General features: G+C 39.9%; 1 protein-coding gene across 1 annotated transcript; it reads right to left on the reverse strand.

Moving 5' to 3' along the window:
- Positions 1-113: 113 nt before the first annotated feature.
- On the reverse strand, positions 114-13,674 carry LOC115781465 (liver carboxylesterase 2-like). The gene is made up of 13 exons (XM_030731119.1): positions 13,370-13,674; positions 3,984-4,176; positions 3,760-3,901; positions 2,722-2,855; positions 2,421-2,574; positions 2,235-2,339; positions 2,020-2,118; positions 1,611-1,754; positions 1,453-1,536; positions 1,224-1,371; positions 1,002-1,151; positions 840-912; positions 114-759 (listed from the first exon to the last, which is right to left on the reverse strand). Exons 1-13 carry the CDS (start codon positions 13,443-13,445, stop codon positions 573-575), a joined length of 1,689 nt encoding a protein of 562 aa, XP_030586979.1. The 5' UTR covers positions 13,446-13,674; the 3' UTR covers positions 114-572.
- Between the last annotated feature and the right edge of the window lie 410 nt (positions 13,675-14,084).

Below are 14,084 nucleotides of genomic sequence, written 5' to 3' on the forward strand. Positions count from 1 at the left end.
TGAACTGCTCACATCAGACTTCAGGGAGCTTTTCAGCTTAAACGCTCTTCTCAGTAATAAAAAGAAAAGAACCAGGTTGTCACATCTGTTTATTTTCAGTGCATGTGTATCACATTGTCAGAAAAGACAGATGTTCTCAATCTGCAGAAAAGAATGATCTCATTTTTCACTGTTTTATTTTAGCGACAAAGTTACCTTTTAGTTTTAATGTAGTGAAATTCATTGTGACAGTGTTTTACACAATGTTCTGTGCAATAAAGGACAGCTAATTACATATCTAGAGATCATCATAAGAACCTCTTGTTTACCTTCTATTTCAAAGTGCCAGATTCATTAAAAACCCTGATTACAAGCAGCAGATCTGGATCTGACAGCTTCTAATAACCCTTTGATACTAACTAGTATGTTTGTATGTTCCCAGTTTTGTGTGAATGTGGAGTTTGGAAAAAAAAAAAAGTACTTAGTGAGAAATTCAAAAACAAACAAACAAACAAACAAAAAGAGATCATTAAGGTGACACTTTGATATCAAAAACAGGAAGGTATTCCCTTCATAGAGAAAAGGTGTGTGTTCTACAACTCGCTGTGCTCTGCCTTTTCCTCATGCTGTTTGATCTTCTGTGGGAGGATCTGAGTCAGGAAGACAAACCGGTCCTTCTTCAGGTACTGACTGGTTACCTGCTTTTTTAAACCAATCGCCAGGTACTTTTCATCAGCTCCATACTTTGGCCAGCGCACAAGATTGTCCCCATTAGGAGACCTATGCACAGACAGATACACACAATATAACAAACTGGTATGTGGTATTATCTCCCAGTATACTAAAATGTATAAGTTTACCCTGTGCGAGCAAAGTTGCCCCAGTAGCTCATCATGGTTCTGCTCATCTGTTCGTCCTCTTCAAGGCATACATCTAAAATGATAATCTGGTAAAATATACTGCACTCCAGAAAAAAACACACAGATGTATCTGCTGCTCTGTTAAAACAGTGTTTCACTTACCAGGCAGTTTAACATGGGTAGTTGTGAAGCAGAATCCCAGCACTGTAAAAATTTCATCTGTATGGTCACATCCAACAAAGCTTGGCCTTCTGTTCTGCAAAAATTTCAAGGAATGCTGGTACTCATACAGGTATACAGGAGCACCTGCATCTAGAAGTAGACAAATGAGTGTGTTATTTATTAAGGATACTTGTTTTTTAATAAGAGTGCATAAAAAGTTACCTCTGTGAGCATTAGCAGTTTTAACGACTGGCGTGTTGAATAAAATATCTGCAACCACCTCAGAGAACCCATCTCTGTTTTTCACATAGTCTTCACCATTTCCGATATATTCATCAGCTATGATATCTCTGATGAATGCATCTTTAGACTTGAGGAAATAAGAAACACATCAGTCAAAGAAACTTGAGCAGGTTGAGGGACATTAATATTGCTATATCATATATCTTACATTGGGGTAGAAGAAGGACATTGCGTTTATGACTTGGTCCCGATCCATTCCTTCTTCCCAGCTTAGTGGAACACTAATGAATAACTAAGGAAAACCCAGCTGCACTTAACATTGCACATTAAACAAAAGCAAAATATCAAATTTTGATGGGGACTTACATTTTTAAGCAGCCATCCCCCTTCATCACTACTGACACCTGCCATCAATGGTACGGTGAGGAATTCATGTTTATGGAACAGTTCGTTCACAGGTTTTGTCAGAAAATGTCCGTCAACATTTATAGGAAATCTGAAATCTCGACTCTAGAGAGAAAATGTAGAAAAATAACAGTTGAGATAGCATGAAAACACATTTAAGAATAAAATAAAGTAAATATTTCAAATCTGAACAATATTTCACATATTTCAAATAAATATTTCATTGAACTTATTTAACACACACACACACACACACACACACACACACACACACACACACACACACACACACACACACACACACACACACACATTATAAGCCTGCTCAACTAATCAGAAATTTTCATTAGGTTTGCATCCAGTATCTTACCTTTGTAAAACCCACTATGATATCAATATCAAGGTTTCTCATGCAGTCAGCAAACTTCTTTGTGCTTTCCAGACTGCAGCCAGAAGCATTTGCAACCTCCTGTGGAAAGATGCGAAATATTATTATCAGTCATTATTAATCTATTGTAATATTCTCATTATTTTGTGCATGCAAAATGTTTAAACCCCCTTAAATAAGAACATGGATTAAATAACCTGTGCCACTGATAGGGGATCATTTGCCACAAGTAAATCTATTGCAGCTGTGCCACTCTCTGCAATGGCACGGTGAAACAGCCCATCAGACAGTGGTGACAGAAGCTGTTGATTCAAGTAACAGAACAAATATTAAGGTTTTTGTTCAAGAGCAAAAAAATCCTTTTTCTGCAGATTGATCCTTACCAGGAAGGACACGCTCACTCCACCAGCAGACTCCCCAAATATGGTAACTGATCCTGGGTCGCCTCCAAAGTTGTGAATGTGCTGCTGGATCCACTTGAGAGCTTCAACCTGGTCCAGCAGACCAAAGTTCCCTGAAATGTGCTCATCTCCTGTGCTGGATAGAACAATGAGTTATAGTCTACTAGTTTACGTTTAGTAGGTAAAGATGAAGCATCTTTAAATTCTTGTTCACACAGATCAAATAAAAAGCAGAAGAACAAAAACACAGTATATTGTAACTTGCTAACTTGAGTTTATTTACCCAAGAAAACCCAGAAGTCCCAAGCGATACTGGATCAGAACCACAACCACGTCCTGGTAAGCAGCCAGAGCAGAGCCATCATATGTTGAAGCTGATCCCACTGTCAGGCCCCCACCGTGGATCCATACCATGACCTGGAAAGAACAATAAAAAGTTTTTTTTATGGTCCTGGATTTTGTTCTTGTTCCCAGTTCCTTGTTGTTTTAGTTTAATTCTTCCCTCAGGGTTCCTCCCTCTTGTGTAAAGTCTCCTGTTTTAAGTTCATTCATGTGTGTTTGTTGTCTCTGTTAAGTTTTGTACTTCCTGCTTTAGTTTAGAGTTTGGGTTCCTCATGCTTTGCCTTTAGCTTTCAATTCAATTTTTTTTTTTTTTTTTGCATCCTTTATCTCGTCTCCTGTGATTTAGTCTCTGGAGCTTGAAAAAGGCGACTGGACTTCTTTTTGTTTCTTGAAGACGTTTCACCTCTCATCCGAAAGGCTTCTTCAGTTCTCAACCAAATGGTGGAGAGACCCAGGTATTTAAACCCCTGTGGGCATAGTCCCCTGGAGGTGGTTATGACCCTCTATCCACCTCCAGGGGACTATGCCCACAGGGGTTTAAATACCTGGGTCTCTCCACCATTTGGTTGAGAACTGAAGAAGCCTTTCGGATGAGAGGTGAAACGTCTTCAAGAAACAAAAAGAAGTCCAGTCGCCTTTTTCAAGCTCCAGAGACTACTATGACCTGGATGACTGAGAATCTACACAGACATATCTCCTGTGATTTAGTTCACCTATGTCTCATTCGACCCAGCTGTCTCCATTTCCCATAATTTCCCTTCTCTGTGTATGTATTGTCGCTGTCTCCCCTTGTCCTTTGTCAGCATATCTGTTCATCATCCCCCAGTGTGTTTCAAGTTTTAGGTTTCCTTTTATATTTTCCCATTTGTATGAACCTGCAATCAGCCCACAAAAAATAGCTCACTTTTACTTCACCTCATTCTGCCTCTGTGAGTCTGCATTTGGGTAAGCCCATTAACCTGCTGTAGAGGGTTCTTACTGGGAGCTTGGCATCATTAGCTCTTTTTGCAGGCGTGTAAATGTTGAGGTAAAGACAGTCTTCAGAGATGTCTGGGATATCAGCCAGCAAGACACCAAGTTTATCAATCAGAGCCAAAGCAAAATTTTTAGGCTGCATGCACCTGGAAAACAAAAATTATTGTTAATAAATGCTGGATATTCCTTCAGATCTGTTTTGCAAAAACTGAAAAACATGTTTCTTACATTGGTGGCTGCTGAGTGGCATCTCTCACTCCTTCCCATCCTTCTACAGGCTGAGGTGGAGCCAGTCTCAAGGAAGGGCCCAAAGGTGGCTTTGCAAATGGCACACCCAGGAAGGCGTGGACCCCGCTCTCCTTTCCTTTTACACTCACATATTCACCTTTCAGGCTCCCGAGCTTTGTGTGGACTACAGGTGCTGTCAGGATATTACAACTCAGTGAGAATCATGTAAACCTTCACATAAAAAATTTAAAAAAATCAACAGCAACAAATTGAATTGATGCATATAGCGTCATGTACCCTGGGTTTGGGGTTTGAGTCTGTAAAATATTTAGATTTTCTCTAACAAAGCAAGAAAACCTTTCTAAACCTTTTATATTATGGTCCTGTTTTGCTGATGTTGGCTTTCTGTTATTTCTTAGGGTTCAGGAGTTTTTGACCCTGGGTTTTTAAGTTTGGAGAAAAGATTTATGTTCAAGCCTTATAGTCTTCTGCTTATGGTTCCATCTAATGCTCCCTGGTGCCTACAAGTTTGGTTGTTCTCTGCCTTTGCACCTTGCTTAGCTTTTGTCAATTATAGGTTAGTTAGTTCCCGTTTGCAGAGGTGGGAAGTAACGAAGTACAAATACTTCGTTACTGTACTTAAGTAGATTTTTCAGGTATCTGTACTTTACTTAAGTATCTATTTTTCTGACTACTTTTTACTTTTACTCCCTACATTTTTACGCAAGTATCTGTACTTTCTACTTCTTACATTTTCAAACAGACTCGTTACTTTTTAACGTCAGAGAGAAGTTTGCATTTCCGGTCAGTGCGCCTTCAAACATAAAACGATCTGAGCCTAAATGGAGGAATAATAACATATAAGAGACAATCGTACTGCGTATCCTCCATCACCGGGGCTTATCTCGTACAAAGGGATTAAAGACGCAAACCCATATAATTAATGTCTCATTTATAGCGCTATAATCGGGCCGGACCGAGTCCGTAAGTTGCGCTGCGGCACATAAACAGCTTAGCTAGCGCTACTGAAGAGGAGCGAGCATGAAGGGAGTAACGTGTGGCAGGTAAATGCAACGTTAATAAATGCTCAACAAATATCAGCAAACACACAAAGTGTGTGCAGTTTGTCACACAGTGTGTCTGCTAGCTAAAAGAAGAGCTGGTGTATTTCAGGGAGAGCAAAGAGAGAGAAGTTCACTCAGAGATGGAGAAAGAGGACAGGAGAGGAAGAAGAGAGGTTAGAATTAAAGGTAAGGACTGGAAAATAAACTGAAGTATGCTGACTTTGTGTAATTCAAAGATTCTATGAAAATACTGCAGTTTAGGTTAGCTTGTTGTACTGTATTTACAGTAAAGCTCTGTGTTGGACTGGAGCACAGTGTTTGTGTTGATGGTCAGAGTTACAGGTTACATCAGTGCAGCAGAGATGAGTCTGAATCAAAGCTGCTGATGCTGAGATTCATTCACTGAATCCAACATTTCTACAGCCTGTATGCTGTCAGTGTAGGGGATGGAGATCAGCTCAGATAGCTGTGAAATACTGGGTTACATCTTTGTGAGTTCAGTTCATCCACACAGAGCAGTAAACCTCAGAGCAGCAGCAGCAGGTCAGCTGATCACAGCCTGCACACCAACATCATTTACTGCAGCTCACAATAGAAAGTTGTGATTCTTCTCCCCGTTCAGAGCCACTACAGCTGATCTTAGGGTTCCTCCACCTTCTGAATCCCACTGTAACCCCTGAGTATCCTCATGTTGGTGTTTAGGTGGAGGCACAGTCACCCTCTACTATGGAGGACACAGAGAACAGAGCTGTGTTTAAATTCCCTTTTACAGTTTGTGTCCTACATAACAGATTCAAGCTGAGTGCATTCATTAGAATTAAAATTTAGATTGGAATAACATTTGTATTCTCATGTACTATTTTATATTATTACAATAATATATAATGAGGTTCGGTTTGTTTTAGACAAAAATAGCAGGTAGAAACATCCTCCAAAAAACTACTTTTACTTTCTTACTTTGAGTACATTTCAGAGCCTGTACTTTTTTACTTTTACTTAAGTAGAGAAGTTGAACCAGTACTTCGACTTTTACTAAAGTATTTTTTAACATAAGTACTTGTACTTCTACTTAAGTACAGAATGTCAGTACTTTTGCCACCTCTGCCCGTTTGTTCCCTCAGTCTTGTCTCTGTCAAGTTTGCATGTGTGAATCTGTCAACTGTTTTAATTTGGTGGTCTTTTGTTGCTTGAGTTATGTATCTAGTTTAACTTAACTTGCTGTCATGATCCTGGGCCGGTGGCCCAGCGTTTTGAGTTATTTTGTGTAGCTTTCTTTTGTTGTACTTTTCAGGTTGTTTTCTTAGTGTTGCTTTTAGTTTCTCTGTTTGTTATTTGAGTGTGCGGTTTGGTTTCCTTTGTTATTTTGTTTTGTAATGCTGCCTTAAGTTTTCTGTGTTTAGGTTAGTATTTGTTATGTTTAGTCAGTTCCTGTTTTATTTTGACAGTCTCGTGTTCCTTGTGCTTTGTGTTTAGTTTTGCTTCCCCTTTGTCATTAGTCTCATTCATTTCACCTGTTGTTCCCAGTTGTTTCCCCTCACCCCTCGTTTCCTTTGTGTATTTAAGTCTCAGTGTTGTTTAGTTCCTTGTTCAGGTCCTCGTCAGTTTTTGCCTGTGTTTTGTCTTCGAGTTCCTAGTGTCTGCTTTCGAGTTTTCTGTTTTGTAATTGTTTGAGTTATCAAATAACCCTCCCTCCAAACCTGCTCTCGCCGTGTCCTGCACTGGGGTCCTCCCTGCCTTGCCCGCACACAGCCGTGACACTTGCCTGCTTATTTGTAATTTGTAATTAGTTTCAGTTGCTTCCCAGCATGTTAGCTGTTCCCTTATTATTTTCTGTGTGTATATATACTGTCTCATTCTCCCCTCCTCCTTTGCCCCAATCTCCCTCATATCTGTGTCCTCCTTTGCAGTATGTTTTCTAGAAGAGTAATAGTTCTGGTTTTCCTTGTTCGTTACCCCACCACCACCACCACCACCGAGTCCTGCATTTTTGGTCCAACTCCTGCCTGCTACACAGCTTACATTTATGCAAACAGTGTTCAGTTGACAGGTTTAGTATTTGTACTTTCCGTTTAATTACAGTCATATACAACCTTATCAAAGTTAGCTTTTCTTTTCCCACTGTTGGCCACACTGTTTGTATAACTAACTCAAATTCATGTAAGCAACTAATAATAAAACATTAACTATGGTATCTGTTAATATAAACCCTCTGCTTCCCTGATCCAGTCATGAAATACAGCTGGAGGTGGTGCCAAGTTGCATCATGGTAGCTGTCCACTGCTCCCATTATTTAGAATATATTAAATTCAAGAATACAGATAAACACATGCAAATGCACAGATCCCATTGTTCAAAGTAGTGTTTCCTCCAACTTGCCATTCAGGTCTGCAGCGACACAGAGAAATAAAACGGACATTAGAAAACAGAAAGTCTGCTTTCCACGAAACTTCATGGTGCTCTTGGCGCAGATTACGACACTCAGCAACTGTGCCAAAAGTGAGAGGAGAGCTGAGCAAACTTTAGTTCTCCTTGTAACTGCATGTCTAGTATTGTATACTGCAGGGTGTGATGGGATTCCACTGACTTTACTGGCACAGATTAAGACACTCAGCAATTGTGCAAGAAGCGAGAGGGAAGCCAAGAGAAATAGTGCTTCCTCATGTGCAGCTTTCTCCATGTAAGTGCATGGATAGCATTTTATCTCACAGGGTGTAATGTGACTCCATGGATTTAACCCCACAACAAAGAGGGGTCAAAGTACAGTAGAGTATCTGCTCTTCAACCACACTGCTGTCAAGCATGCCACCACAGAGAAAAACACAGCCAAGCCAGGGCCCCCCTTCTCTTTTGTGTTGTGTGTAAATAAGGGATTATGGTAAGAGGGAAAAAAAGATCTGAATTTGTAATAAAATTAATCTTTAGATGAAAATGATTTCCACATTAATCTACTCAGTGTTTTAATGAATAATTCAGTTAATCAATAAATACCAAATACATGACAAACATAAAAAAAATGAATAAAATGACAATATTAAAACAAAACTACTATCTGCAGACTAATAAAAATGTATATAATATTTATGTAATTTTTTTAAAATCTAAATAGGCAATATGAATGGTATAATTAGCTATACAGACCAAAAGCCTTATTGTACTAGCCATGAAAACATATAAACTTGTTTTTCATCTATAAAGGTGGGCATTTTGAAAGGGGCCCATTTATTAAATAATGTCACAGCACCCCAAGTATTATGAAGGTTGTAAGGATGATTTGTACTGCAATAGAATAATATAAATATAAACAATAATATAAACTCTACATGATCAAATCAAAGTTAGCTTTTCTTTTCCCACTGTTTCCCATTTGTATAACTAACTCAAATTCATGTAAGCAACTAATAAAACATTAACTGTGGTATCTGTTAATATAAACCCTCTGCGTCCCTGATCCAATCATGAAATACAGCTTGAGGTGGTGCCAAGTTGCATCATGGTAGCTGTCCACTGCTCCCACTATTTAGATTTAATTAAATCTAGATTATTTTATATGTTGTAAAAACAAAATGAAAAAAAAATCTGTTTAATTAAAAAGGATTCTTTTACATAACCTACAGTAGTCACATGCTTACATCCACTCATTATGGGCATGAATATCATATTAATTTGGAGCTTTTGAGGATTTGATCTGCTCTTTTTCCAGTGTGTAATGATTGACACCATGTATCTTTAATGACTTTCAAAGACAAGAATTGGATGCACAAGTTTGAAGTTATTTTGTATTTTCTTTTGACACAGGGTCAAAAGTATACACCCCAGTAATATTTGGTTGAATGTCCCAAAAGTTGCACTTGACCAGCTCAGAAACTCCTGCTCCAAAATTAATAACACCTTCAAGCTGAACTAAAATTTGAAGCTGCTTTGCTTGTATTGTACTCAGAAAATGCAAATACACTAAAAATGACCGGATATTTATAGATTTAGGCCTGCTCAATGCAAAAATATGTATATCGTTATTTTGGAAAAAAACTCATAGACCGACTGTCAACCAGTGGATCCGACAGATGCTAACTGCCCTCCCATTAGAGAAGATTACGTATGTACTAAAGGGCAAACAAGACTTGTCTGAGAGTATTTGGAACCCTTTCATTATGTATATTAAAGACCTAAAAAGGCCAGAGGACAGTACAAGTGACTAAAAGAAATGGACACTGCAGAACAATCCTTTTTTTCTTGTTTGTGGCACTAATGTTACTGTGTGTAACAGGTTGCATTGCATTCAAGGTTTTGTGAAAGGCATCTTGTTGTATTATTCAGTTTTGCCTTTAAGTGAATTTTATTTCTGTTATTATTACATGGTTTGCTTATTTTTTAGTTTTGCTTTTTGGTTTATCTTTGTTCCTTTGGTTAAGTCATTGAAAATTTAATAAAGATACTTTGGCAAAAAAAAAAAAAATTTGAAGCTGCTCACATTGATGAACCAAGCACCGTCTGGAAGCAAAGATTGAACTATGACAAGAGGAATGTTTAGAACAGTAGGTGGTTTAGAACTGTCATGTCGGGCGGTGTGACGAGCAGAGATGGACCCAGATGCAGGGCTCCAGATACTGACATAACTTAAAAGGTGTTTATTGGAATGGATCAGAAACAAAATACAAAATCCTACAGGGAGTCAGACGAAGAGCTGAAGACAGGAACACACAGGCACACCAATATCAACGATGCAACAAGAAGCAGAGAAAACGCGGGACTTAAATACATCAAGGGATAATGAGGGAAAGTGGTAACAGCAGGTAACACAGCTGAACACAATGACACTGAAGAGACAAGGGGAAGCAAAGCCAAATACACTACACAAGAACCAAGACATACCAAAATAAAACAGGAAGTGGGACAAGGGCACAGAGACGAAGACTTAACACCAAACATAACTAGAAATGAACCACAGACCAAAAACAAAAGAACAAAAGACACTGGGCCACCGGCCCAGGACCATGACAAGAGCAGTAGAACAGGTTTCAAACCTAACAGAAATGTGCCACCTGTCAAGCATGGTGATCATCATGCTTTGGAGCCATTTTGCTGCCAGCGATACTGATACAGTGCGCAAAGTGGATGGAATATTAAAGATGCAGGACTACCGCCAAATTCTTCATAGTCACATTAAGTCAACAGCCAAACAGTTGAAACATGGTCACAACAGGGTGTTCCAACAGGACAACGATATAAACGCACATCAAAACTGGTTTTGGAATGGATAATGCAGGCTTACGTTAAGCTTCTGAAATGGCCTTCCCAAAGCCCTAACACCTCAACCCTATTGAATATTTGTGGACTATGCTTAAAAGTCAGGTCTGTGCCAGGAAACCAGCTAATTTAAATAAACTCTACCAAGATAAGTGGTCAAATATCCAGCCAGAATGATGCCAGAAGCTTGTTGTTGGTTACCAAAAGCGTCTGGTTGAGATGCAACTTGCTGAGGGACATTTACCAAATATTAGCGCTGATGTATCTATATATTAATATAGCGCTTTAATAGTACTGACTGGGATGTGTTTAAAGCTGCTGCAGTGTGTGAGGATTGCTCTGTTGACCTAGAGGAATATGCAATAAGAGAAACCAGCTACGTCAGTAAAGGCACTGAGCACATAGTGCCAACAAAACACATCAGGACATATCCCAACCAAAAGCTGTGGATAAACCATGAAATCTGATCCTTGCTATGAACCAGGTAATCTGCATTTGTCTCTGGCGATGCTGGTGGATACAAAGGGTTCAGGTATGGCCTGCGTACTGCCATCATGGAAGCTAAGAGGCAATGCAGACAAAGGCTGGAGCACTACAACAACACTTGATGCATGTGGCTAGGACTGCAACATATTACGGATTATCAGAACAAGAGCACCGGGGAAATCAGCTTCTACACTTCACGGTCAGATGAACTGAATGACTTCTGTGCTCGCTTTGAAGCCATCAACACTGAGACACACAGAGGTGTTTCAGCTGAGAGGGGCACACAGAGCACACCATTCACAATCTCACTGGCAGAAGTCTGGAGGACTCTGAGGAAAATAAAGCCACGCAAGGCAGCTGGCCCGGACAACGTCCCAGGACGAGCACTCACGGCATGCTCAGCAGAGTTAGCTGATGTCTTTGCAGACATTTTCAGCATGTCCTTTATACAAACCACAGTACCCACCTGCTTTAAAGCAACTACCATCATCCCCCTGCCCGAGAAGAACCCAGTCACCAGCCTCAATTGCACTGACTCCCATCATTATGACCTGCTTTGAAAGGTTAGTCATGATTCACATTCAGGACATCCCAGACACTCTAGACCCACTTCAGTTTGCCTATTGACAGAACAGGTCCACAGAGGATGCTGTGAACACTGCCATCCACACCACCCTATCACTTCTGGAGAACAAGGACAGTAAAGTGAGAATGCTCTTCATTGACTACAGCTCAGCATTCAACACTGTAATACCAGCCAAACTGGCCGGGAAACTCTACTCACTTGGGCTGTCGAACACCGTCTGCAACTGGATCCAGAGCTTTCTGACAGGAAGGCCACAGTCTGTCAGAATTATGAATCACACATCAAGAACACTGACTGTGAATGTTGGAATGCCCCAAGGTTGTGTACTCAGTCTGATGCTGTACACTCTCTTTACTCATGAATGTGTTCCCTCCAGTACAACACTGGTATCATCAAGTTTGCTGATGATACCATAGTAATTGGACTAATCACTGGAGGTAATGAGACAGCATATAGGAGAGAGGAGTCAGACCTGGTGGCATGGTGCCAGGACAACAATATCTCCTTAAATACCAGCAAGACTTAGGAAATAATTGTTGATCCAAGGAGGAGGAGGATGCAACACACACCTCTCCATATAGGGGGAGAAGTGGTGGAGAAGGTGAACACCTTCAAATTCCTGGGCACTCACATCAGTGACATCTCTCCTGGTCACGCAACACCACTCACCTGGTAAAGGAGTCACAGCAGCATTTGTACAGCCTGAGAAAGCTGAAGAAGTTTGGCAGCCATATGAAATTCTTAGCAGCTTCTACAGGGGCACCATCGAGAGCATTCTCAGTAATGGTCTCACAGTCTGGTTTGGGAACTGCTCCACAGAGGACAGAAAGGCATTTCAAACGGTGGTGAAGACTGCCAGATCCATCTCAGGAGTTGACTTACCATCACTGGAGGACATTTACCACACCGGGGTCATCAGAAGAGCATGTAACATTATAAAAGATCCAAAACAACCAAAACACAGCCTCTTTACACTCCTGCCATCAGGGTATTGGAGTTTGAAATCAAGAACCACCCAAATGAGGAACAGTTTTTTTTACACAGGCCATTTGACTTGGGAACTGCCACCTCTGACATGAGGACTGACACACATACACAATGCTCTGCTTTGTCTTCAAATTTACTCAGAAATTATCACTGGAAGCCAATATGCAATATGCCAAACTGCTGGGTCAATGTACTCAAATGCAAAACTGCTGTATTCATCTTCAGGAGTTGGGATGGTTACGTTTTAGAAAATAAGCACAAGAAAGTCACATTTTGCTCTGGACAATATAATTCCCTCAATTATTGATTGCCAAATTCCTAATTTAAATTATTATTGATACAGACCATTTGGTGGATTATGCTCTTTCAGACTAATTCTGTGCTAAACAGGCTACAGAAACACACCCTGATTAGAAATATTGCACCTTGGCAAAAATCTGCTTGGTCAGGTGGCTTTTCTTAAACAGTAAACTTCCTTTATTGTACCTAATTCTACAATTATTTTGGTGAATAAACAGTATAAGATCTTTGTTTTATTACAGTCACTGCAATACTTCCTTATCAGCATGAAGTCAGAAAAGATGTTTGTGTAATTAACACTTGCACCCTCTCCCAATGAAATAATTTACACTCAATCCTCTCCCATGGGCTCACCCTGCTTGGTTATTTGCCATCGTTCACCTTTAAACCCAATGAATAAGCGTTGTAGGTAAGAGGTCACCTGCAGTTATGTCCGCAAAATGAGAACAGGTAGAACAAAAAGTTAACAACCTTTGGTTCATTCTTATTTAGGGTAACGTATCTAAGATACAGCTACGGTGCGCTCATCAGATAACAGTGTCATGATTGAATAGCTTTGCCAGATTTAAGCAGTTAATGTTGTTGCGATCTTTCTCACCAGGGACTCGTGCAAAAACATGTACTATATGTAGGATAAACAAACACAAAGACATAAATTAGACATAATTTATGTGTTGTCACAGAGATCATTTTGCTAAAAACTAATTTCTCCCACTTACCCTGAAGATCTGCAACAGCACAGAGGAATAAAACAGATATCAGAAAGCAGAAAGTCGGCTTTGTGTGGGACTTCATCTTCGACTCTGTTGATTACGACACTCGGCGGATTTTTGCAAGAAGTGACGGAAGAGCCAAGAGTCCGAGAGAGTGCGTCCTCTTGTGAAGCTTTCTCCTTTTATCGTTCACACGGAGAAGCAGTAAATCTTGCAGGATGTGACACAATTCGGTCAGTTTACCAGGGGACTGAGGTCCAGCCATGCAGTGGCGTGAGTCCAATATTCCTTCTTCCTATCTTTGTATGTGTCTTGAATACATTTTGCATTTTCTTTTCTTTTTTTTTGACAAATGTTTTGGAAAATGTATATCTTTTTATAGAAGATGAAATTTTTTGAGTGACAGCAAACTTGTTTTTGCCCTTTGACCTAAAAATACATCCTAGTCAATGATTTGCGCGCCCTCTACCCGATGTAGTTACCTTGACATTGCCAGTCAGTTTGTGATGCCATCTTGGTTGTTGGAGCCAAAAGTGGCCATATTTTAATAGCTGAAGTGCTAAGTTATCAGGTAACACTAGCAAATTCACATACAAACAAATTATTACAATTTAACTCAGCTAAACTGGTGCTCAAACCTCTCAGACAGTACTGGTGTAATGTACCACACAGCAAGTCACATTACTTCAGTTACTCATTACTATCAAAAATGTACCAAGAG

Source organism: Archocentrus centrarchus, chromosome 6 (genome assembly GCF_007364275.1).
Source record: "Archocentrus centrarchus isolate MPI-CPG fArcCen1 chromosome 6, fArcCen1, whole genome shotgun sequence".
NCBI lineage: Eukaryota > Metazoa > Chordata > Actinopteri > Cichliformes > Cichlidae > Archocentrus > Archocentrus centrarchus.